Source organism: Oncorhynchus mykiss, chromosome Y, assembly GCF_013265735.2.
Source record: "Oncorhynchus mykiss isolate Arlee chromosome Y, USDA_OmykA_1.1, whole genome shotgun sequence".
Taxonomy (NCBI): domain Eukaryota; kingdom Metazoa; phylum Chordata; class Actinopteri; order Salmoniformes; family Salmonidae; genus Oncorhynchus; species Oncorhynchus mykiss.
This window is the reverse complement of record NC_048593.1, coordinates 11,358,392-11,383,706: the sequence shown is the minus strand read 5'-3', so window position 1 is coordinate 11,383,706 and position 25,315 is coordinate 11,358,392. Positions and strand designations below refer to the sequence as shown.

Here is a 25,315-nt window from a genome sequence, read left to right as displayed (position 1 = left end):
GCATCTCTGTCTCTACCTCCCCTGTCATGCAGTGACCACATACACGCTCCTCTTTGGGTAGCCATGTCTTTTTATGTCTGCCGGTTTCTATTGCCAATCGGTGGTCACTCAGCCTGTACTTGGTAAGGATCTGTCTCTGCTTCGTATCTCTGACAGAGTAGAGATAATCAGCCAATTCATATTCTCTGTTTAGGGTCAGATAGCAATTTAGTCGGCTTTGGGATTTTGTTTCGTTTTTCCAGTATTGTAAGTATGATTCCTTTGATTGGTTCATGATTTTGTTTATTGGAATTCTTTCTTTTGAAGCAGTGCTGGTGTCAGCTTGATTGGTGAGGTCCAACACCAGCTGACTGAGAGGGCTCGTTTCTGGGCTCAGCTCTTGGGCTTGAAGTGCTTTAAATTGCAGACTCGAATTTGGACTTGAATTTAGATGTAGCCAAAATTTTAATGATCTTTTCTGTATTTTCATTATTACTGGAAAACGGCCCAATTCTGCCCTACATGCATTAGTTGGTGTATTTCTCTGGACTTGTAGAATTTTCCGACAGAATTCTGCATGTAGGGTTTCAATTGGATGTTTGTCCCACATTTTAAAATCCAGTTTATTGAGTGGCCCCCAAACCTCACTTCCATAAAGTGCTATTGGTAGGATTACACTGTCAAATATTTTAGTCCAAATTCTAATTGGGATGTTGATTTTGAATAATTTCATTTTTATTGCATACATTGCTCTGCGGGCTTTTTCTTTGAGTGCCTTCACTGCCATATTAAAGTTTCCCGATGCAGATATGGTCAGACCAAGGTAGGTGTAATTTTTTGTGTGTTCAATTAAGGTGTTGTTCAGGGTGAATTTACATTTGTGTTTCTGACATCTGGGTTTTTTTTGGAAAATCATGATTTTAGTTTTTTGGAAATTTACTGCCAGGGCCCAATTATGGCAATATTGCTCCAGAATATTAATGTTTTGTTGAAGACCTTCTTTGGTTGGTGATAGAAGTACCAAGTCATCAGCATATAGCAGGTATTTCACCTCTGTGTCAAATAGTGTGAGTCCTGGGGCTGGAGATTGGTCCAACATGTCTGCTAATTCATTGATATAAATGTTGAAAAGATTTGGACTCAAATTGCAGCCTTGTCTCACACCTCGACATTGTGAAAAAAATTCTGTTCTTTGGTTTTTGATTTTTATTGCACACTTATTTTCTGTGTACATACATTTTATTAAGTCATACACCTTACCACCAAGCCCACTTTGTAGAATTTTGTAGAATAGCCCTTCGTGCCAAATCGAATCAAATGCTTTTTTAAAGTCAATAAAGCAAGCAAAGATTTTGCCCTCTTTTTTTTGGTGGACGTGTTTATTAATTAGTGTGTGTAAGGTGTATATATGGTCAGTAGTGCGATGGTTAGGGAGAAAGCCAATTTGACATTTACTTATTACATTTTTTTCTTGAAGAAAGGTTTGAATTCTTGAATTCAAAATGCTACAGAAAATCTTTCCCAAGTTACTGTTGACGCAAATTCCCCTGTAATTATTGGGGTCTGATTTGTCTCCACTTTTGTGGATAGGGGAGATGAGCCCCTGGTTCCAGACATCAGGGAAGCAGCCAGAAGTTAAAACCATGTTGAACAATTTAAGCACAGCATTTTGCAACTCAGGTGTGCTGTTTTTCAGCATTTCATTTCTGATGTTGTCTACACCACAAGCCTTTTTTGATTTAATAGATTTTAGCTTTTCATTTAGTTCTTGTTGGGTTATTGGGTAATCTAATGGATTTTGGTTGTTTTTAATGACTGATTCCAGGATGTTCAATTTTTCTTTAATTTCTAATTGGTTCTGGTTTAAGTCTTTTTGTGGGATGTTTTTGTATAGATTATCAAAGTAAGTTTTCCAAATTCCTACATCTTGTATGGCTAATTCTTGTGGCTTTGTTGTGCTTAAATTGTTCCACATGTCCCAGAACTGATTTTGGTCAATTGCGTTTTCAATTTCATCAAGTGTCTTGTTGGTATAATTCCATTTCTTGCATTTCAGTGTTTGTTTATACTGTTTCAGAGTTTCAAAGTATTCATATCGTAGCTCTGGGTTGTTTTGCTGCTTATGTTTTTTGTTTGACATTTGTCTTAGGTGTTTTCTAATTGTTTTACATTCATTATCAAACCATTTGTCAGAAACATTTTGATTTTTGCTTCTGATGTTGCATTGCTTTGGTTTTCTCAAATTTGCTTTCGATGCTGCTTTTTGGAATATGCAGTTGATGTTTTGGGTAGCTGAATTGACACCATCTTTATTGTTTTGGTACTGTGAGTTATTGAAAAACTGTATAGAGTTCATCATTTCATTTGAGTTCAATGTTTCAATGAATGCCTCTGCACTGTTTGGAGCCCATCTGAACGATTGGTTTATGTTGTAAAGTTTATTGGGCTGTTTTTTTGAATGAATATTGGCGGTTAATTTCTTCAGAAACACGTTGATCTGACTGTGATCTGACAATGGTGTCTGTGGTCTGACAGTGAATGCACTAATGGAGGAGGGGTCAATGTCAGTGATGGCATAATCGACTACACTTGTCCCAAGAGCTGAGCAGTAAGTAAACTGACCTAAAGAGTCCCCTCTGATTCTACCATTAAGCATGTACAGGCCTAAGGCTCGACAGAGATGTACTAACTCTTTTCCATTTTTGTTCAGTATTTGGTCAGGACTGTTTCTATTATTTATAATAGGGCTACTGTACAAGGAGGGGTGTCCAAATATGTGGTGGTTACCTCCCGCATCAGTGTAGTCAGGCTCAGAACCTGTTCTTGCATTGAAATCTCCACAAAGAAGCACTTTACCCTGCGCCTGAAATGTAATGATTTCTGTCTGGAGATTGTCAAAAAACTGATCATCATAATATGATGAATCTGAAGGAGGAGCATAAGCTGCACATATGTATACATCATTGTCACAATAGATTGTACCTTTGTTAAGTTTTAGCCAAATGTGAGTGGTACCTTTTTTCATTTCATTCAGTGCTAAGTCCTGCTTATGCCAAATGATGATTCCACCTGAGTCTCGGCCCCGTTTAACATTTTTATGTTTGATTGATGGTAGTAAACTTTCTCTATAGCCTGAGGGACACTGAGTATCTATGTCTCCACGACACCATGTTTCCAGTAGGATTATGATGTCCTGTCCCTTGATGTTTTTAATCAATTCTGGATTAGTTGTTTTATAACCAAAATGTGAAGAGTATAGGCCCTGGATATTCCAAGAGCTGATAGTTAATGATCTCATTTATAATAAGTGATATTCACTGGTTTGAGTAAAGTACATCGAAAAAAAACAAAAAAAATAAAATATGTATATATACATATATATACATACACATATACATATATATACATACATACATACACATATACATACATATATACATACACATACATATATATATACATATATATATACATACACATACATATACACACATACATACATACATACATACACACACACACACATACATACATACATATATATATACATATATATACACATACATATACACATATATACATATATATATATATATATACACATACATGCACATACACATATACACACATACATACATACATACACACACACGCACACACACACACACACACACACACCATTACATATAATAATTATTATAATACCGGTGTCAATACATTTAGGAATATTTGTAAACAAATGAATAAGAATGGAATAAGATTGCATTGTACTTATGTTATGTGCAATCTGCAACCCTGTGTGTTTGTGTGTGTGTGTGTGCGCGTGCGTGCCCGTGTGTGAATTAAAGGGACTGTCTAGCTCAGTAGTCTGCATATTAGTTGCAGTAGTTGGCGCACCTCTCCTATCTCTGATTGTTCTAGGGGTCTTCTGCCAGAGGTTACCTCAGCATATGTAGGCTGACGATCTAATTGATACATGGTGTGGACTGCATCATGTGGTCTACTTCCCTGAAGGGCAGTGTTCTGACCGACCCTGGAGTAGTGGTCAGAGCTGTGTTGTGATGGGCTGGGTCTAGTAGAGCTGTGTTGTGATGGGACAGGTCTAGTAGAGCTGTGTTGTGATGGGCCGGGTCTAGTAGAGCTGCGTTGTGATGGGCCGGGTCTAGTAGAGCTGTGTTGTGATGGGCCGGGTCTAGTAGAGCTGTGTTGTGATGGGCCGGGTCTAGTAGAGCTTTGTTGTGATGGGCCAGGTCTAGTAGAGCTGTGTTGTGATGGGCCAGGTCTAGTAGAGCTGTGTTGTGATGGGCCAGGTCTAGTAGAGCTTTGTTGTGATGGGCCAGGTCTAGTAGAGCTGTGTTGTGATGGGCCGGGTCTAGTAGAGCTGTGCTGTGTTGGGCCTGGTCTAGTAGAGCTGTGCTGTGTTGGGCCTGGTCTAGTAGAGCTGTGCTGTAATAAGCCATGTCTGGCTCTTTTCTCCTCGGGATGGTGGAGGTACTGTTGTTTCAGAAGGTGGGGCGTGGGACCTTGTTGCTGGGGTGATGGGTGTGTGGGTCCCTGCCAAGTGTTGCATCTTTTAGGTCCTTGGCAAAGGTTCTGATACTGTCCTGATCAGATGTATATTATCATATAAGTGTTGACATGTCAGAGTGGGGTGGTGAGCCGTTCTGACGTTGAGCAGTGAGGCACAGTCCACAGTGATCTGTTGATTTATTTGTCGATCAACTTTTCTGGGAAGTCTTTTCTTGGTAGGAGGGTGGACACAACTATATTGGTTGTTGGGAACATAGCCTGTGCCCGTTCTGCCACTCTTCTCACTGCCCCAGATACATTTTCACCTTTGGCATGAAGGTCGTTTGTGCCAGTGTGGATGATGATGTTGTCAGGGGTGTCAATCCTGGTCTGACTGAGTAGCTGCATTGCACTCTCAGTTGTAGGACACCAGAACTTATACACCTGGTGTCCTAGGGAATAATCTTTCCTGGACTAAGAACTTCCCATTTGAATCAATTAGAATTGCAGTTGTGGGTGATTGTCTGGGTGGAGCAGACTGGGAGGCTGGTATTCTGACCTGGGCTGGAGCAGACTGGGAGGCTGGTAGGTTAACCTGGCTGGAGCAGACTGGGAGGCTGGTATTCTGACCTGGGCTGGAGCAGACTGTCTCTCTCTGTCAGTCTCTCTCTTTCTGTCAGTCTCTCTCTCTCTCTGTGTCAGTCTCTCTTTCTCTGTGTCTCTCTCTTTCTCTGTCTCTCTCTTTCTCTGTTTCTCTCTCTTTCTCTGTCTCTCTCTTTCTCTGTTTCTCTCTTTCTCTGTCTCTCTCTTTCTCTGTCTCTCTCTTTCTCTGTCTCTCTCTCTATGTGTGTCTCTCTCTCTATGTGTGTCTCTCTTTCTCTGTCTCTCTCTCTCTCTGTGTGTCTCTGTCTCTCTGTGTGTCTCTCTCTCTGTGTGTCTCTCTGTGTGTGTCTCTCTGTGTGTGTCTCTCTCTGTGTGTCTCTCTGTGTGTCTCTCTCTCTGTGTGTCTCTCTCTCTGTGTGTCTCTGTGTGTCTCTCTCTCTCTCTCTCTCTGTGTGTCTCTCTCTCTGTGTGTCTCTCTCTCTCTCTGTGTGTCTCTCTCAAATTCAAATTCAAATTCAAGCTGCTTTATTGGCATGAAAAACATTGTGTCAATATTGCCAAAGCAACAATGTATACAATATACATTGTAACTAAATAATAATATAAAATGGTAGTAAATAATAATACAAAAATAATAACAATAAAATGGTAACAGTCTACAGTAAACATTAATAATTATAGTAATCACAATAATAGTAATAATAAGTAAGTTACTGTTTACTATGGCAGATGTTATTATTCAGTGTCCCTCAGGCTATGGCAGGAAAATACATATTTGGCTGCAAGAGGAGCCATTGCTCCTTCGCCCATGAGTATTCTCAGTTTTTCCTCTGGGTTCAATTTGTAAAAATTTGGAATATATGTAGTCATTTCTGTGAATAATGAATCTCTTTGTGAGGAATATTTATCACAGTAAAGGAGAAAGTGCATCTCTGTCTCTACCTCCCCTGTCATGCAGTGACCACATACACGCTCCTCTTTGGGTAGCCATGTCTTTTTATGTCTGCCGGTTTCTATTGCCAATCGGTGGTCACTCAGCCTGTACTTGGTAAGGATCTGTCTCTGCTTCGTATCTCTGACAGAGTAGAGATAATCAGCCAATTCATATTCTCTGTTTAGGGTCAGATAGCAATTTAGTCGGCTTTGGGATTTTGTTTCGTTTTTCCAGTATTGTAAATATGATTCCTTTGATTGGTTCATGATTTTGCTTATTGGAATTCTTTCTTTTGAAGCAGTGCTGGTGTCAGCTTGGTTGGTGAGGTCCAACACCAGCTGACTGAGAGGGCTCGTTTCTGGGCTCAGCTCTTGGGCTTGAAGTGCTTTAAATTGCAGACTCGAATTTGGACTTGAATTTAGATGTAGCCAAAATTTTAATGATCTTTTCTGTATTTTCATTATTACTGAAAAACGGTAACGAAATCTCTCTCTCTCTCTCTCTCCTCTCTCTCTCTCTCTCTCTCTCGCTCTCTCTGTGTCTCTCTCTCTCTCTCGCTCTCTCTGTGTGTCTCTCTCTCTCTGTGGTCTCTGTCTGTGTGTCTGTCTGTCCGTCTGTCTGTTGTGTTCTCCTAACTGATTTCCCATGGATTGAGTATTCAGGAGTCACGAGTGGACCTTGACGACGTACCAAATCAACGAGCGCATTTAGCGCATTCGATGAACTGTTAACAGATACAAATCAATATTTCACCTTTCTACTTGGCCTGGTCGCTGTTAGTAACAGTGTTGAAGTATGGAGCCCGGGCAGAACCGCTTTATAACTAGTGATGAACACACATTTATAACACACACTCTTCTTAGGGAAATATGGCTTCTCCAAGCACAGTTTGTTTGTTTGCGGTGTGTGCGTGATACTTCCTGTAAAGGAAGAGATAGCGATGCAGCGACACTTCCAGTCAGCCTTTTCACCGTGTTGATCAAGTTTAAAACAGAAGTGTTGCCTCTGGCTGTGGAAGAGCTGACGGTGTCTCCGAGCTAAATCTCCCGCACGTCATTTCAAAAAATCCTGGCGTAGTCAACTTTCTTATTGGTTGTTAACAACCTCTCCCCCCCCCCCTCTCCGTCTTCTCTCACTCCCCCTTTCTCCCCCCCCACAGCCTGCTAACATCCTATTGGATGAGCATGGTCACGTGCGTATTTCAGACCTGGGTCTGGCCTGCGACTTCTCCAAGAAGAAGCCTCACGCCAGTGTGTAAGTACCATACCCTCTGTGTGTGTGTGTGTGTGGTATTACTGCAGTGTGTGTGATACTCACAAAGTGTTGGGGCATGTTGCAGTGGTACCCATGGGTACATGGCCCCGGAGGTGCTTCAGAAGGGGACGGCGTACGACAGCAGCGCCGACTGGTTCTCACTGGGCTGCATGCTCTTCAAACTCCTCCGAGGGTAAGAGCGCGCACACACACACACACACACACACACACACTCCTTTCCATCCCCACCTCTGCTCCTTCGTCAATCTTTTTATCCTTTCATTGCTACCGCATGGTTCTGTTGTCCATCGCCACCGACGACGACAGGTTACTCAGTCACGGTCTCTCTTCTCTCTCTCTTCTCTCTCTCTTCTCTCTCTATTCTCTCTCTATTCTCTCTCTATTCTCTCTTTCTATTCTCTCTTTCTATTCTCTCTCTTCTCTCTCTATTCTCTCTATTCTCTCTCTATTCTCTCTTTCTATTCTCTCTTTCTATTCTCTCTCTTCTCTCTCCTCTCCTCTATTCTCTCTTTCTATTCTCTCTCTTCTCTCTTCTCTTTCTATTCTCTCTCTCTTCTCTCTCTCTTCTCTCTCTCTTCTCTCTCTATTCTCTCTCCTCTCTCTATTCTCTCTATTCTCTCCCCCCTCTCTTCTCTCTTTCTATTCTCTCTCTTCTCTTTCTATTCTCTCTATTCTCTCTCTCTATTCTCTTCTCTCTATTCTCTCTCTCGATTCTCTTCTCTCTATTCTCTCTCTCTTCTCTCTCTATTCTCTCTTCTCTCTCCTCTCTCTCTTCTCTCTCTTCTCTCTCTCTTCTCTCTTCTCTCTTCTCTCTCTCTTCTCTCTCTTCTCTTTCTATTCTCTATTCTCTCTCTTCTCTCTCTATTCTCTCTATTCTCTCTCTCTTCTATCTCTATTCTCTCTATTCTCTATCTCTTCTCTCTCTTCTCTTTCTATTCTCTATTCTCTCTCTCTTCTCTCTCTTCTCTTTCTATTCTCTATTCTCTCTCCTCTCTCTTCTCTCTCTCTATTCTCTCTCTATTCTCTCTATTCTCTCTCTATTCTCTCTCTCTTCTCTCTCTCTTCTCTCTCTTCTCGCTCCTCTCTCTTCTCTCTCTATTCTCTCCTCTCTCTTCACTCTCTATGCTCTCCTCTCTCTTCTCTCTATTCTCTCCTCTTTCTATTCTCTCTCCTCTCTATTCTCTCTCTATTCTCTCTATTCTCTCTCTATTCTCTCTCTCATCTCTCTCTCTTCTCTCCTCTTTCTATTCTCTCTCTCCTCTCTATTCTCTCTCTATTCTCTCTCTCTTCTCTCTCTATTCGCTCGCTATTCTCTCTCTTCTCTCTCTCTTCTCTCTTCTCTCTCCTCTCTCTATTCTCTCTCTATTCTATCTATATTCTCTCTCTATTCTCTTTCTTTCTATTCTCTCTCTATTCTCTCTCTCTCTCTATTCTCTCTTTCTATTCTCTCTCTCTCTATTCTCTTTCTCTTCTCTTTCTATTCTCTCAATTTCTATTCTCTTTCTCTTCTCTTTCTATTCTCTCATTCTCTTTCTCTTCTCTTTCTATTCTCTCAATTTCTATTCTCTTTCTCTTCTTTTTCTATTCTCTCAATTTCTATTCTCTTTCTATTCTCTTTCTATTCTCTCAATTTCTATTCTCTTTCTCTTCTCTTTCTATTCTCTCAATTTCTATTCTCTTTCTCTTCTCTTTCTATTCTCTCAATTTCTATTCTCTTTCTATTCTCTTTCTATTCTCTCAATTTCTATTCTCTTTCTATTCTCTCAATTTCTATTCTCTTTCTATTCTCTTTCTATTCTCTTTCTATTTTCTATTCTTTCTGTTCTCTCTCTATTCTTTCTATTCTTGCTTTATTCTCTATTCTTTCTGTTCTCTCTCTATTGTCTCCCTCTCTATTCTCTCTCCTCTCTATTGTCTCCCTCTATTGTCTCCCTCTCTATTCTCTCTCCTCTCTATTCTTTCTGTTCTCTCTCTCTCTATTGTCTCCCTCTCTCTGTCACGGTCTCTTATCTTCCTGTTTCACTCCTATTCCCCACTCTGTTATCTGTTTCTCCTTTTGCCTTGTCTGTGTCTGACCCTCTCACCCACTCCGTGTGTGTGTGGTGTGTGTGTTTGATGTGATGTGTGTGTGTGTGTGTGTTTGATGTGGTGTGTGTGACTGTGTGTTTGATGTGTAGTGTGTAAATGCCAGAGGTCTGGGCCCAGTACAGCTGAGGGGGGTAGGGTGCAGGGTGTAGGGGGGTGGTAATGGTTACTAGGTATGGTGTGAAAGAGAGTGGGAGGGAGACTGATGGGTCTTTCCATTGATGTGTGTGTGTCTGTGTTTGAACACTTCAAAGACTAGGGGGGGGGGGGGTCAGAGAGGGAAAGGGTTGATGAGAAAGAGGGGCAGAGAGAGTTATATTATCTATTATCTACTTCAATTGATGTGGCAATGTTAACATATGTTTCCCATGCCAATAACGCCGCTTGACTTGAATTGAGAGAGAGATGCAAGTGTGATCTGCATTGGCAGCGTTGCAGGTGGATCTGCTGAGGCCTTAGGTTGTCACGGTGTGACATCACTCATTACATCGACCTCCCATTCACTGGATCCCTCACCTCCTTTCAGCTCTGTCCTCTCGACAGTAACACTAACCGCTTCTCTCGCTGGCTCTCCTTCTACCCCTCTCGTTCTCCTTCTCTCGCTCTCGCTCTCCTTCTCTCGCTCTCCTTCTCTCGCTCTCCTTCTCTCGCTCTCCTTCTCTCGCTCTCCTTCTCTCGCTCTCCTTCTCTCGCTCTCCTTCTCTCGCTCTCCTTCTCTCGCTCTCTCTCTCCTTCTCTTGCTCTCCTTCTCTCGCTCTCCCTCTCCTTCTCACGCTCTCTCTCTCCTTCTCTTGCTCTCCTTCTCTCGCTCCCCCCCTCCCTCTCTTGCTCTCCTTCTCTCGCTCCCCCTCTCCTTCTCTCGCTCCCCACCTCTCCTTCTCTCGCTCCCCACCTCTCCTTCTCTCGCTCCCCACCTCTCCTTCTCTCGCTCCCCCCTCTCCTTCTCTCGCTCTCTACCTCTCTCTCCTTCTCTCGCTCTCCCACTCTCTCTCCTTCTCTCGCTCTCCCCCTCTCTCTCCTTCTCTCGCTCTCCCCCTCCCTCTCCTTCTCTCGGGCTCCCCCTCCCTCTCCTTCTCTCGCTCTCCCTCTCCTTCTCTCGCTCTCCCTCTCGCTCTCCTTCTCTCGCTCCCCCCCTCTCCTTCTCTCGCTCCCCCCCTCTCCTTCTCCCGCTCTCCTTCTCTCGCTCTCCCTCTCCTTCTCTCGCTCTCCCTCTCTCCCCCTCCTTCTCCCGCTCCCCCCTTCCTCTCCTTCTCTCGCTCTCCCCTTCCCTCTCCTTCTCTCGCTCCCCCCCTCTCCTTCTCTCGCTCTCCCCCTCCCTCTCCTTCTCTCTCTCGCTCCCCCCTCTCCTTCTCGCTCTCCTTCTCTCGCATTCTCTCCCTCTCCTTCTCTCCCTCTCCTTCTCTCACTCTCCTTCTCTCACTCTCCTTCTCTCGCTCTCCCTCTCCTTCTCTTGCTCTCCTTCTCTCGCTCTCCCTCTCCTTCTCTCGCTCTCCCTCTCCTTCCCTCGCTTCCCCCCTCTCCTTCTTTCGCTCTCCCCTCTCCTCTCTCGCTCTACCCCTCCCTCTCCTTCTCCCGCTCCCCCCTTCCTCTTCTTCTCTCGCTCTCCCCCTGCCTCTCCTTCTCTCGCTCTCCCCCCTCCCTCTCCTTCTCTCGCTCTCCTTATCTCGCTTCCCCCCTCTCCTTCTTTCGCTCTCCTCTCTCGCTCTCCCCCTCCCTCTCCTTCTCTCGCTCTCCCCCTCCCTCTCCTTCTCTCGCTCTCTCTCCTCTCGCTCTCCCTCCTCTCGCTCTCCCTCTCCTTCTCTCGCTCTCCCTCTCCTTCTCTCGCTCTCCCTCTCCTTCTCTCGCTCTCCCCCTCCCTCTCCTTCTCTCGCTCTCCCTCTCTCGCTCCCCCCCCTCCCTCTCCTTCTCTCGCTCCCCCTCTCCTTCTCGCTCTCCTTCTCTCGCATTCTCTCCCTCTCCTTCTGTCACTCTCCTCTCCCTCTCCTTCTCTCGCTCTCCTTCTCTCGCTCTCCTTCTCTCGCTCTCCCTCTCCTTCTCTCGCTCTCCCTCTCCTTCCCTCGCTTCCCCCCTCTCCTTCTTTCGCTCTCCCCTCTCCTCTCTCGCTCTACCCCTCCCTCTCCTTCGCCCGCTCCCCCCTTCCTCTTCTTCTCTCGCTCTCCCCCTGCCTCTCCTTCTCTCGCTCTCCCCCTCCCTCTCCTTCTCTCGCTCTCCTTATCTCGCTTCCCCCCTCTCCTTCTTTCGCTCTCCTCTCTCGCTCTCCCCCTCCCTCTCCTTCTCTCGCTCTCCCTCTCCTTCTCTCGCTCTCCCCCTCCCTCTCCTTCTCTCGCTCTCTCTCCTCTCGCTCTCCCTCCTCTCGCTCTCCCTCCTTCTCCCCCCTCTCCTTCTCTCGCTCTCCCTCTCCTCGCTCCCCCCCTCCCTCTCCTTCTCTCGCTCCCCCCTCTCCTTCTCTCGCATTCTCTCCCTCTCCTTCTCTCACTCTCCTCTCCCTCTCCTTCTCTCGCTCTCCTTCTCTCGCTCTCCCTCTCCTTCTCTCGCTCTCCCTCTCCTTCTCTCGCTCTCCCTCTCCTTCTCTCGCTTTCCCCCTCTCCTTCTTTCGCTCCCCCCTCTCCTCTCTCGCTCTCCCCCTCCCTCTCCTTCTCTCGCTCTCCCCCTCCCTCTCCTTCTCCCGCTCCCCCCCTTCCTCTTCTTCTCTCGCTCTCCCCCTCCCTCTGTTTCTCTCGCTCTCCCCCTCCCTCTCCTTCTCTCGCTCCCCCCTTCTCCTTCTCTCGCTCTCCCTCTCCTTCTCTCGCTCTCCCTCTCCTTCTCTCGCTCTCCCTCTCCTTCTCTCGCTCTCCCTCCTTCTCTCGCTCTCGCTCTCCTTCTCTCGCTCTCCTTCTCTCGCCCTCCCTCTCCTTCTCCCGCTCCCCCCCTTCCTCTTCTTCTCTCGCTCTCCCCCTCCCTCTCCTTCTCTCGCTCTCCCTCTCCTTCTCTCGCTCCCCCCCTTCTCCTTCTCTCGCTCTCCCTCTCCTTCTCTCGCTCTCCCTCTCCTTCTCTCGCTCTCCCTCCTTCTCTCGCTCTCGCTCTCCTTCTCTTGCTCTCCTTCTCCCCCTCCCTCCCCCTCTCCTTCTCTCTCTCCCCCCCTCTCCTTCTCTCGCTCTCCCCCTCCCTCTCCTTCTCTCGCTCTCCCCCTCCCTCTCCTTCTCTCGCTCCCCCCCTCCCTCTCCTTCTCTCGCTCTCCCCCCCTCTCCTTCTCTCGCTCCCCCCCTCTCCTTCTCTCGCTCTCCCCCTCCTTCTCTCGCTCCCCCCCTCTCCTTCTCTCGCTCCCCCCCCTCTCCTTCTCTCGCTCCCCCCCCTCTCCTTCTCTCGCTCCCCCCCCTCCCTCTCCTTCTCTCGCTCCCCCCCTCCCTCTCCTTCTCTCGCTCTCCTTCTCTCGCTCTCCCTCTCCTTCTCTCGCTCTCTCGCTCTCCCTCTCCTTCTCTCGCTCTCCCTCTCCTTCTCTCGCTCTCCCTCTCCTTCTCTCGCTCCCCCCCTCTCGCTCCCCCCTCTCCTTTCTCGCTCTCCCCCTCCCTCTCCTTCTCTCGCTCTCCCCCTCCCTCTCCTTCTCTCGCTCTCCCCCTCCCTCTCCTCCCGCTCCCCCCTTCCTCTCCTTCTCTCGCTCTCCCTCTCCTTCTCCCGCTCCCCCTTCCTCTCCTTCTCTCGCTCCCCCCACTCCTCTCGCTCTCCTTCTCTCGCTCTCCCTCTCCTTCTTTCGCTCTCCTTCTCTCGCTCTCCCTCTCCTTCTCTCTCTCCTCTTGCTCTCCTTCTCTCGCTCTCCCTCTCCTTCTCTCGCTCTCCCTCTCCTTCTCTCGCTCTCCCTCTCCTTCTCTCGCTCTCCCTCTCCTTCTCTCGCTCTCCCACTCCTTCTCTCGCTCTCCCTCTCCTTCTCTCGCTCTCCCTCTCCTTCTCTCACTCTCCCCCTCTCTCCTTCTCTCGCTCTCCCTCTCCTTCTCTCGCTCTCCCTCTCCTTCTCTCGCTCTCCCTCTCCTTCTCTCGCTCTCCCTCTCCTTCTCTCGCTCTCCCTCTCCTTCTCTCGCTCTCCCTCCTTCTCTCGCTCTCGCTCTCCTTCTCTTGGTCTCCTTCTCCCCCTCCCTCCCCCTCTCCTTCTCTCACACACCCCCCCTCTCCTTCGCTCGCTCTCCCCCTCCCTCTCCTTCTCTCGCTCCCCCCCTCCCTCTCCTTCTCTCGCTCTCCCCCCCTCTCCTTCTCTCGCTCTCCCCCTCCCTCTCTCGCTCTCCCCCCCCTCTCCTTCTCTCGCTCTCCCCCCCTCTCCTTCTCTCGCTCCCCCCCCCTCCTTCTCTCGCTCCCCCCCTCCCTCTCCTTCTCTCGCTCCCCCCCTCCCTGTCCTTCTCTCGCTCCCCCCTCTCCTTCTCTCGCTCCTTTTCTCGCATTCTCTCGCTCTCCCTCTCCTTCTCTCGCTCTCCCTCTCCTTCTCTCGCTCCCCCCCTCTCGCTCCCCGCTCTCCTTTCTCGCTCTCCCCCTCCCTCTCCTTCTCTCGCTCTCCCCCTCCCTCTCCTTCTCTCGCTCTCCCCCTCCCTCTCCTTCTCCCGCTCCCCCTTCCTCTCCTTCTCTCGCTCTCCCCCTCCCTCTCCTTCTCCCGCTCCCCCCTTCCTCTCCTTCTCTCGCTCCCCCCACTCCTCTCGCTCTCCTTCTCTCGCTCTCCCTCTCCTTCTTTCGCTCTCCTTCTCTCGCTCTCCCTCTCCTTCTCTCTCTCCTCTTGCTCTCCTTCTCTCGCTCTCCCTCTCCTTCTCTCGCTCTCCCTCCTTCTCTCGCTCTCCCTCTCCTTCTCTCGCTCTCCCTCTCCTTCTCTCGCTCTCCCTCTCCTTCTCTCCCTCTCCTTCTCTCACTCTCCCCCTCTCTCCTTCTCTCGCTCTCCCCCTCTCTCTCCTTCTCTCGCTCTCCCTCTCCTTCTCTCACTCCCCCCCTCTCCTTCTCTCGCTCTCCCCCTCTCGCTCTCCCTCTCCTTCTCTCTCTCCTCTCGCTCTCCTTCTCTCGCTCTCCTTCTCTCGCTCTCCCTCCTTCTCTCGCTCTCCCTCTCCTTCTCTCGCTCTCCCTCTCCTTCTCTCGCTCTCCTTCTCTCGCTCTCCCCTCTCTCTCCTTCTCTCGCTCTCCCCCTCCCTCTCCTTCTCTCGCTCTCCCCCTCCTTCTCTCGCTCTCCCCCTCTCTCTCCTTCTCTCGCTCTCCAACCTCTGTCTCCTTCTCTCGCTCTCCAACCTCTGTCTCCTTCTCTCGCTCTCCAACCTCTGTCTCCTTCTCTCGCTCTCCAACCTCTGTCTCCTTCTCTCTCTCTCCCTCTCCTTCTCTCGCTCTCCCTCTCCTCTCTCTCCCCCCCTCCTTCTCTCGCTCCTCTCACTCTCTCTCTCTAGGCACAGTCCCTTCAGACAGCACAAGACCAAAGACAAACACGAGATTGATCGCATGACGCTCACTATGGTAAGGGCCACCTTACACACACACACACACACTGAGAGATCCTTTTGTACACTACAGTGCACATGCATTGAGTTGTTTTAATCAAAAACCACTAGAAAACACATGTGGTTCACACACACACAAACAATATAAGGATTTATCCCTGAACACACTGACATACTAGCGTGTGCACACACCCGACATGATATCCTGAGGATAGCATCTTTTACAGATGTTGCCCAAAACTCCTGCCAAGTCTTTGTCTGATAATGTCCAGTGAGTGAGTGGGAGGCCAGAGGAGAGGACACACACACACACACACACACACACACACACACCCTCTATAAGGCGCAAGCTAAAAAAGGAAAGTATCCTCAATTGTGATTCAATTCAGATTAGGATTTAATCCAGCCACTTGATCGGAATAAACCGTGTAATCCCCCCCCCCCCTCTCTCTGTTCTCCGTCAGGCAGTTGGTTTGTGCTTATCCAATCAGATGGATGGTTCTATAAGATGAGATCAACTGCCAAAGAGAGGAGGAGAATTATGGCAGAAGAGGGAGAGGGAGGAATGAGGGGTTATGGAACAAACAGGGAATTTTAGATCACACATCGTCTCCTTCCCAATGCACCTTAGATACGCTTTATTGGCACCATAAATCAAGTCTGTCTCATGTTGTAGCAGGAAATTGTTCTGCTCTCTCTCCCACACTCTGTCTCTCTCTCTCTCTCTCTCTGTCTCTCTCCCTGTCTCTGTCTCTCTCTCTCTGTCTCTCTCCCTGTCTCTCTCTGTCTCTCTCTCTCTCTCTGTCTGTCTCTCTCTCTGTCTCTCTCTCTCTCTCTCTCTCTGTCTCTCTCTCTCTCTCTCTGTCTCTCTCTCTCTCTGTCTCTCTCTGTCTCTCTCTCTCTCTCTGAAGAACGTGGAGTTGCCAGACTCGTTCTCTGTGGAGCTGAAGGGTCTGTTGGAGGGTCTGCTGCAGAGGGACGTGGCCAAGAGACTGGGCTGCTTGGGACGAGGGTACACACGCACGCACACACCTGCCCCCCCTCCTCCTTCCGTTGTTTTTCACTCATCGATGTTAATGCTATGTCTTAGCTGAGTGAAGGCATTTGAACCTTTTTGACTGTGTATCAGTCAAACAGTGTGAGTACTATGAAAGGGCTTTATATGGGTCCATAAAATCGTTTTGGAGAGCTCAGTTCCTTTCGGAGTTGTTGTAAATACTGCCACCTGCTGTTTAGGCGAGGAACTGTTCCAACAGGAGAATGACCTGGCTTTTTCTCTCTCTCCCCTCTCTCTCTCCTCTCTCCATACACACACACACACACACACACACACAGTGCCCCAGAGGTGAAGGAGCATCTGTTCTTCAAAGGCATCGACTGGCAGCAAGTGTATCTTCAGAAGGTAAGCCTTAGAGTGTGTGATGAATCGGGAGAACGGGTTCGTTATAAAGCCTGCCGGTCTGGACATTCGGCTCTCTCTCTCATGGTGCTCGATCAGTTGCCATGGTTACTCCTCTGCTGAAGGAATGGAGTAGTTGTTGTTTTGTTTACTCACCCTCTTCTTTTCCTTTTCTACTTCTCCTCCCTCTCCTCTCTCTCCTCACCTTTACCTCTCCTCTCTCTCTCCTCACCTTTACCTCTCCTCTCTCTCTCCTCACCTTTACCTCTCCTCTCTCTCCTCACCTTTACCTCTCCTCTCTCTCTCCTCACCTTTACCTCTCCTCTCGCCTCACCTTTACCTCTCCTCTCTCTCCTCACCTTTACCTCTCCTCTCTCTCCTCACCTTTACCTCTCCTCTCTCTCCTCACCTTTACCTCTCCTCTCTCGCCTCACCTTTACCTCTCCTCACCTTTACCTCTCCTCTCTCTCCTCACCTTTACCTCTCCTCTCTCTCTCCTCACCTTTACCTCTCTCTCTCTCTCTCCTCACCTTTACCTTTCTCTCTCTTCACCTTTACCTTTCTCTCTCTTCACCTTTACCTTTCTCTCTCTTCATCTTTACCTCTCCTCTCTCTCTTCACCTTTACCTCTTCTCTCTCCCTTTACCTCTCTCTCCCTTTACCTCTCCTCTCTCCCCTCACCTTTACTTCTCCTCTCTCCCCCTCTCACTCTCTCTCTCCCCCCTCACCTTTACCTCTCTCTCTCCCCTCACCTTTACCTCTCCTCACCTTTACCTCTCCTCTCTCTCTTTCTCTCTCTCTCAATTCAAGGGGAAACATGTGTTAACATTGCCAAAGCAAGTGAGGTAGATAATATATAAAGTAAAATAAACAATAAAACAGTAAACATTACACATACAGAAGTTTCAAAACAAAGACATTACAAATGTCATATTATTTATATATATATATATATATACAGTGTTGCAACGATGTGGTTAAAGTACACAAGGGGAAATAAATAAGCATACATTTGTGTGTTCTTCACTGGTTGCCATTTTCTTGTGGCAACAGGTCACAAATCTTGCTGCTGTGATGGCACACTGTGGAATTTCACCCAGTAGATATGGGAGTTTTTCAAAATTGGGTTTGTTTTCAAATTCTTTGTGGATCTGTGTAATCTGAGGGAAATATGTGTCTCTAATATGGTCATACATTGGACAGGAGGAAGTGCATCTCAGTTTCCACCTCATTTTGTGGGCAGTGAGCACATAGCCTGTCTTCTCTTGAGAGCCATGTCTGCCAACGGTGGCCTTTCTCAATAGCATGGCTATACTCACTGTACATAGTCTGTACATAGTCAAAGCTTTCCTTAAGTTTGGGTCAGTCACAGTGGTCAGGTATTCTGCTGCTGTGTACTCTCTGTTTAGGGCCAAATAGCATTCTAGTTTGCTCTGTTTTTTTGTTAATTCTTTCCAATGTGTGAAGTAACTATCTTTTTGTTTTCTCATGATTTGGTTGGGTCTAATTGTGCTGTTGTCCTGGGGCTCTGTAGGGTGTGTTTGTGTTTGTGAACAGAGCCCCAGGACCAGCTTGCTTAGGGGACTCTTCTCCAGGTTCATCTCTCTGTAGGTGATGGCTTTGTTATGGAAGGTTTGGGAATCACTTCCTTTTAGGTGGTTGTAGAATTTAACGGCTCTTTTCTGGATTTTGATAATTAGTGGGTATCGGCCTAATTCTGCTCTGCATGCATTATTTGGTGTTCTACGTTGTACACAGAGTATATTTTTAAAGAATTCTGCGTGCAGAGTCTTGATTTGGTGTTTGTCCCATTTTGTGAATTCTTGGTTGGTGAGCAGAACCCAGACCTCACAACCATGAAGGGCAATGGGCTCTATAACTGATTCAAGTCATTTTAGACAGATCCTAATTGGTATGTTAAATTTCATGTTATCTCTCTCATTTTATGTTCTCTCTTTCTCTCTCTTTCTTTCTCTCTCCTCACCTTTACCTCTCTCTCTCTCTCTCTCTCTCTCTCTCTCTCTCTCTCGCTCTCTCTCTCTCTCTCTCTCTCTGTCTCTCTCTCTCTCTCTCTGTCTCTCTCTCTCTGTCTCTCTCTGTCTCTCTCTGTCTCTCTCTGTCTCTCTCTCTGTCTCTCTCTCTCTGTCTCTCTCTCTCTCTCTCTCTCTCTCTCTCTCTCTGTCTCTCTCTGTCTCTCTCTCTCTCTCTCTTTCTTTCTCTCTCCTCACCTTTACCTCTCCTCTCTCTCTCTCTCTCTGTCTCTCTGTCTCTCTGTCTCTCTCTCTCTCTCCTCCAGTATTCTCCCCCTCTCATCCCTCCAAGGGGAGAGGTAAATGCAGCAGATGCATTTGACATTGGCTCCTTTGATGAAGAGGACACCAAGGGTATCAAGGTAACACACACACACAACCCTTATCTCATGAAAACACCAAGGGTATCAAGGTAACACACACACACAACCCTTATCTCATGAAAACACCAAGGGTATCAAGGTAACACACACACACAACCCTTATCTCATGAAACCACCAAGGGTATCAAGGTAACACACACACACAACCCTTATCTCATGAAACCACCAAGGGTATCAAGGTAACACACACACACAACCCTTATCTCATGAAACCACCAAGGGTATCAAGGTAACACACACACAACCCTTATCTCATGAAACCACCAAGGGTATCAAGGTAACACACACACACAACCCTTATCTCATGAAACCACCAAGGGTATCAAGGTAACACACACACAACCCTTATCTCATGAAAACACCAAGGGTATCAAGGTAACAACACACACACACAACCCTTATCTCATGAAAACACCAAGGGTATCAAGGTAACACACACACACAACCCTTATCTCATGAAACCACCAAGGGTATCAAGGTAACACACACACACAACCCTTATCTCATGAAACCACCAAGGGTATCAAGGTAACACACACACACAACCCTTATCTCATGAAACCACCAAGGGTATCAAGGTAACACACACACACAACCCTTATCTTATGATACCACCAAGGGTATCAAGGTAACACACACACACAACCCTTATCTTATGATACCATCAAGGTAACACACACACACAACCCTTATCTCATGAAGAGCCTCTAGTCCTGCTCACTATACCTTATCCAACCTATTAGTTCCACCACCCACATATGCAATGACATCTCCTGGTTTCAATGATGTTTCTAGAGACAATATCTCTCTCTTCATCACTCAATACCTAGGTTTACCTCCACTGTATTCACATCCTACCTTACCTTTGTCTGTACATTATACCTTGATGCTATTTTATCGCCCCCAGAAACCTCCATTTACTCTCTGTTCCAGACGTTCTAGACGACCAATTCTTATTGCTTTCAGTCGCACCCTTATTCTACTCCTCCTATGTTCCTCTGGCGATGTAGAGGTGAATCCAGGCCCTGCAGTGCCTAGCTCCACTCCTATTCCCCAGGCGCTCTCTTTTGACGACTTCTGTAACCGTAATAGCCTTGGTTTCATGCATGTTAACATTAGAAGCCTCCTCCCTAAGTTTGTTCTTTTCACTGCTTTAGCACACTCTGCCAACCCGGATGTTCTAGCTGTGTCTGAATCCTGGCTTAGGAAGACCACCAAAAATTCAGACATTTTAATTCCAAACTACAACATTTTCAGACAAGATAGAACTGCCAAAGGGGGCGGTGTTGCAATTTACTGCAAAGATAGCCTGCAGAGTTCTGTCCTACTATCCAGGTCTGTACCCAAACAATTTGAACTTCTACTTTTAAAAATCCACCTTTCTAAAAACAAGTCTCTCACCGTTGCCGCCTGCTATAGACCACCCTCTGCCCCCAGCTGTGCTCTGGACACCATATGTGAACTGATTGCCCCCCATCTATCTTCAGAGCTCGTGCTGCTAGGCGACCTAAACTGGAACATGCTTAACACCCCAGCCATCCTACAATCTAAACTTGATGCCCTCAATCTCACACAAATTATCAATGAACCTACCAGGTACCTCCCCAAAGCCTTAAACACGGGCACCCTCATAGATATCATCCTAACCAACTTCCCCTCTAAATACACCTCTGCTGTCTTCAACCAAGATCTCAGCGATCACTGCCTCATTGCCTGCATCCGTAATGGGTCAGCGGTCAAACGACCTCCTCTCATCACTGTAAAACGCTCCCTGAAACACTTCAGCGAGCAGGCCTTTCTAATCGACCTGGCCGGGGTATCCTGGAAGGATATTGACCTCATCCCGTCAGTAGAGGATGCCTGGATATTTTTTAAAAATGCCTTCCTAACCATCTTAAATAAACATGCCCCATTCAAGAAATTTAGAACCAGGAACAGATATAGCCCTTGGTTCTCCCCAGACCTGACTGCCCTTAATCAACACAAAAACGTCCTATGGCGTTCTGCATTAGCATCGAACAGCCCCCGTGATATGCAGCTGTTCAGGGAAGCTAGAAACCATTATACACAGGCAGTTAGAAAAGCCAAGGCTAGCTTTTTCAAGCAGAAATTTGCTTCTTGCAACACTAACTCAAAAAAGTTCTGGGACACTGTAAAGTCCATGGAGAATAAGAACACCTCCTCCCAGCTGCCCACTGCACTGAAGATAGGAAACACTGTCACCACTGATAAATCCACCATAATTGAAAATTTCAATAAGCATTTTTCTACTGCTGGCCATGCTTTCCACCTGGCTACTCCTACCCCTGTCAACAGCACTGCACCCCCAACAGCAACTCGCCCAAGCCTTCCCCATTTCTCCTTCTCCCAAATCCATTCAGCTGATGTTCTGAAAGAGCTGCAAAATCTGGACCCCTACAAATCAGCCGGGCTAGACAATCTGGACCCTTTCTTTCTAAAATTATCTGCCCGAAATTGTTGCCACCCCTATTACTAGCCTGTTCAACCTCTCTTTCGTGTCGTCTGAGATTCCCAAAGATTGGAAAGCAGCTGCGGTCATCCCCCTCTTCAAAGGGGGGGACACTCTTGACCCAAACTGCTACAGACCTATATCTATCCTACCATGCCTTTCTAAGGTCTTCGAAAGCCAAGTCAACAAACAGATTACCGACCATTTTGAATCTCACCATACCTTCTCTGCTATGCAATCTGGTTTCAGAGCTGGTCATGGGTGCACCTCAGCCACGCTCAAGGTCCTAAACGATATCTTAACCGCCATCGATAAGAAACATTACTGTGCAGCCGTATTCATTGATCTGGCCAAGGCTTTCGACTCTGTCAATCACCACATCCTCATCGGCAGACTCAACAGCCTTGGTTTCTCAAATGATTGCCTCGCCTGGTTCACCAACTACTTCTCTGATAGAGTTCAGTGTGTCAAATCTGAGGGTCTGTTGTCCGGACCTCTGGCAGTCTCTATGGGGGTGCCACAGGGTTCAATTCTTGGACCGACTCTCTTCTCTGTATACATCAATGAGGTCGCTCTTGCTGCTGGTGAGTCTCTGATCCACCTCTACGCAGACGACACCATTCTGTATACTTCCGGCCCTTCTTTGGACACTGTGTTAACAACCCTCCAGGCAAGCTTCAATGCCATACAACTCTCCTTCCGTGGCCTCCAACTGCTCTTAAATACAAGTAAAACTAAATGCATGCTCTTCAACCGATCACTACCTGCACCTACCCGCCTGTCCAACATCACTACTCTGGACGGCTCTGACTTAGAATACGTGGACAACTACAAATACTTAGGTGTCTGGTTAGACTGTAAACTCTCCTTCCAGACCCATATCAAACATCTCCAATCCAAAGTTAAATCTAGAATTGGCTTCCTATTTCGCAACAAAGCATCCTTCACTCATGCTGCCAAACATACCCTTGTAAAACTGACCATCCTACCAATCCTCGACTTTGGCGATGTAATTTACAAAATAGCCTCCAATACCCTACTCAACAAACTGGATGCAGTCTATCACAGTGCAATCCGTTTTGTCACCAAAGCCCCATACACTACCCACCATTGCGACCTGTACGCTCTCGTTGGCTGGCCCTCGCTTCATACTCGTCGCCAAACCCACTGGCTCCATGTCATCTACAAGACCCTGCTAGGTAAAGTCCCCCCTTATCTCAGCTCGCTGGTCACCATAGCATCTCCCACCTGTAGCACACGCTCCAGCAGGTATATCTCTCTAGTCACCCCCAAAACCAATTCTTTCTTTGGCCGCCTCTCTTTCCAGTTCTCTGCTGCCAATGACTGGAACGAACTACAAAAATCTCTGAAACTGGAAACTCTTATCTCCCTCACTAGCTTTAAGCACCAACTGTCAGAGCAGCTCACAGATTACTGCACCTGTACATAGCCCACATATAATTTAGCCCTATCAACTACCTCTTTCCCAACTGTATTTAATTTATTTATTTATTTTGCTCCTTTGCACCCCATTATTTTTATTTCTACTTTGCACATTCTTCCATTGCAAAACTACCATTCCAGTGTTTTACTTGCTATATTGTATTTACCTTGCCACCAAGGCCTTTTTTTGCCTTTACCTCCCTTCTCACCTCATTTGCTCACATTGTATATAGACTTGTTTATACTTTATTATTGACTGTATGTTTGTTTTACTCCATGTGTAACTCTGTGTTGTTGTATCTGTCGAACTGCTTTGCTTTATCTTGGCCAGGTCGCAATTGTAAATGAGAACTTGTTCTCAACTTGCCTACCTGGTTAAATAAAGGTAAAATAAAATAAAATAAAATAAAATGAAACCACCAAGGGTATCAAAAATACACAGCATTATATAAAAGCTAAACCTGTAATCCGGATTTACACACTCTTACATCCTAGTGCATGACGAACATACACACAGACAGGAGGCTGAGGTGTAAACGTGGCTCCATCAGTGTTCAATATTGACACTGCCAGTAAGCAGAGCGGCCCACAAAGAAAGTCCTTCCCAAATAGTTTGGACGTTACACAACTGGAGGCTTTGGGCGCGTTCCAGGTCGCTTTAATTACAGTCATGCTGCCCAGCTCAGCAGATCTCACAGCTACCGGTGACGGGGGTTAACATCTGAGGAATCACGTCACCTACACCTCATACCTGCCTCAGTGACTTTGTTTTGTTTCTCTCCCTCTCTCTCCCTCCCTCTCCCCCCTCCCTCTCCCCCCTCCCTCTCCCCCTCCCTCTCTCTCTCTCCCTCTCTCTCTCCCTCTCTCACTCCCTCTCTCTCTCCCTCCCTCTCTCTCCCTCCCTCTCTCTCACTCCCTCTCTCTCCCTCCCTCTCTCTCCCTCCCTCTCTCTTTCTCTCTCTCTCTCTCCCTCCCTCTCTTTTTCTCTCCCTCTCTCCCTCCCTCTCTCTCCCCCTCTCCCTCCCTCTCTCTCCCCCTCTCTCACTCCCTCTCTCTCCCTCCCCCTCTCTCCCTCCCTCTCTCTCTCCCTCCCTCTCTCTCCCCCTCTCCCTCCCTCCCTCCCTCTCTCTCCCCCTCTCCCTCCCTCTCCCACCCTCTCTCCCACCCTCTCTCCCACCCTCTCCCACCCTCTCTCCCACCCTCTCTCTCTCCCACCCTCTCTCTCTCCCACCCTCTCTCTCTCCCACCCTCTCTCTCTCCCACTCTCTCTCTCTCTCTCTCTCTCTCTCCCTTCCCCTCTCTCCCCCCCCTCTCTGTCTCCCCCCTCTCTCTCTCCCCCCTCTCTCTCTCCCCCCTCTCTCTCTCCCCCCTCCCTCTCTCCCTCCCTCTCTCTCTCCCCCCTCTCTCTCTCCCTCCCTCTCTCTCTCCTCCCTCTCGGTCCCTCTAGTTGTTGGACAGTGACCAGGAATTGTACAAGAACTTCCCCCTGGTCATCTCAGAGCGCTGGCAGCAGGAGGTGGCTGAGACGGTGTACGAGGCGGTCAACTCCGACACGGACAAGAACGAGGCCCGCAAGAGGACCAAGAACAAACAGCTGGGCCACGAGGAGGGTACGGCGGAGAAATGCAGAGGGAGACGCAGAACACACGGGGACACATCTCAAAGTGCAGTATTTAGGTTTATTTTGTGGTCATGGGGTTAATGTAGTATTTGTATTGTGTGTGTGTGTGTGTAGACTATGCCCTGGGGAAGGACTGTATAATGCACGGCTACATGTTGAAGCTGGGGAATCCGTTCCTGACGCAGTGGCAGCGCCGATACTTCTACCTGTTCCCCAACCGAGTGGAGTGGAGGGGAGAGGGGGAGTCACGGGTGAGCCATCTCTACGTCACACCGTCCTCTCCATGTGTGTCGGTCCGAGTTTACGTGCGTGTGTTTCAGTTTGTGCACTTCTGCTCTTCACGTACGTGGGTTTCTGGGTGGGTTTTTCTTTCTGTGTGTTTCCATGGATGTGTGTGTGTGTGTGTGTGTGTGTGTTCTTCGTCATTGTCCATCCCGTCTGTCTAGTGCATGAAGCTTGTCCGTCTGTCTTGTCTGTCCTCGCTCACGTTCTGTAGGCCTGGATGAAAACGGTCAACCACACAGTCCGCGCCCCGAAGGTAAGTCTGCTGCCCCACCACCACCTCCTCTCCCTCGGTGGCACAGTAGATGGATCGGAGCTTTGCTACCAGACAGCCTTACCTTCAGAGCAACGTCCTCGCTCTCTAGCGCCGTTCCTAAAAAAAGGCCACTCTCCTCTGTAGCTTCCGTTTCGATTGGTCCGTCTCATTCTCCGTTTGTGATTGGTTCCCCTGCCTCCTGGACATGTTCCTGATTTTGGTTTTTGTGTGTGTGTGTGTGTGTTCCGCAGCAAAACCTGCTGACGATGGAGCAGATCGTGACGGTGGAGGAGACACAGATTAAAGATAAGAAGTGCATCCTGCTGCGCATCAAAGGAGGGAAACAGTTTGTCCTGCAGTGTGAGGTACGTAGGACTGTCTCTCTCTCGCTCTGTCTGTCTCTCTCGCTCTGTCTGTCTCTCTCGCTCTGTCTGTCTCTCTCGCTCTGTCTGTCTCTCTCGCTCTGTCTGTCTCTCTCGCTCTGTCTGTCTCTCTCGCTCTGTCTGTCTCTCTCGCTCTGTCTGTCTCTCTCGCTCTGTCTCTCTCTCTCGCTCTGTCTCTCTCTCTCGCTCTGTCTGTCTCTCTCGCTCTGTCTGTCTCTCGCTCTGTCTGTC

At 47.8% G+C, this 25,315-nt stretch overlaps 1 protein-coding gene across 6 annotated transcripts in view; it reads left to right on the top strand.

Annotated features, from left to right (window-relative positions):
- The window catches only part of LOC110512753 (beta-adrenergic receptor kinase 2), a 96,826-nt gene that overhangs the window by 64,313 nt on the left and 7,198 nt on the right, over positions 1-25,315 (top strand). For all 6 annotated transcript variants that reach the window (XR_005040356.1, XR_005040357.1, XR_005040358.1 and 3 more), the window contains 9 exons: positions 7,185-7,279; positions 7,365-7,472; positions 14,767-14,833; positions 15,729-15,829; positions 16,153-16,219; positions 18,513-18,608; positions 23,990-24,152; positions 24,278-24,414; positions 24,953-25,066. Coding sequence is in view for 3 of the 6 variants with exons in the window: in XM_036967333.1 (XP_036823228.1) it covers positions 7,185-7,279; positions 7,365-7,472; positions 14,767-14,833; positions 15,729-15,829; positions 16,153-16,219; positions 18,513-18,608; positions 23,990-24,152; positions 24,278-24,414; positions 24,953-25,066 (948 nt within the window). In the remaining 3 variants the exon portion in view is untranslated. The remainder of the gene's footprint in view (positions 1-7,184; positions 7,280-7,364; positions 7,473-14,766; positions 14,834-15,728; positions 15,830-16,152; positions 16,220-18,512; positions 18,609-23,989; positions 24,153-24,277; positions 24,415-24,952; positions 25,067-25,315) is intronic.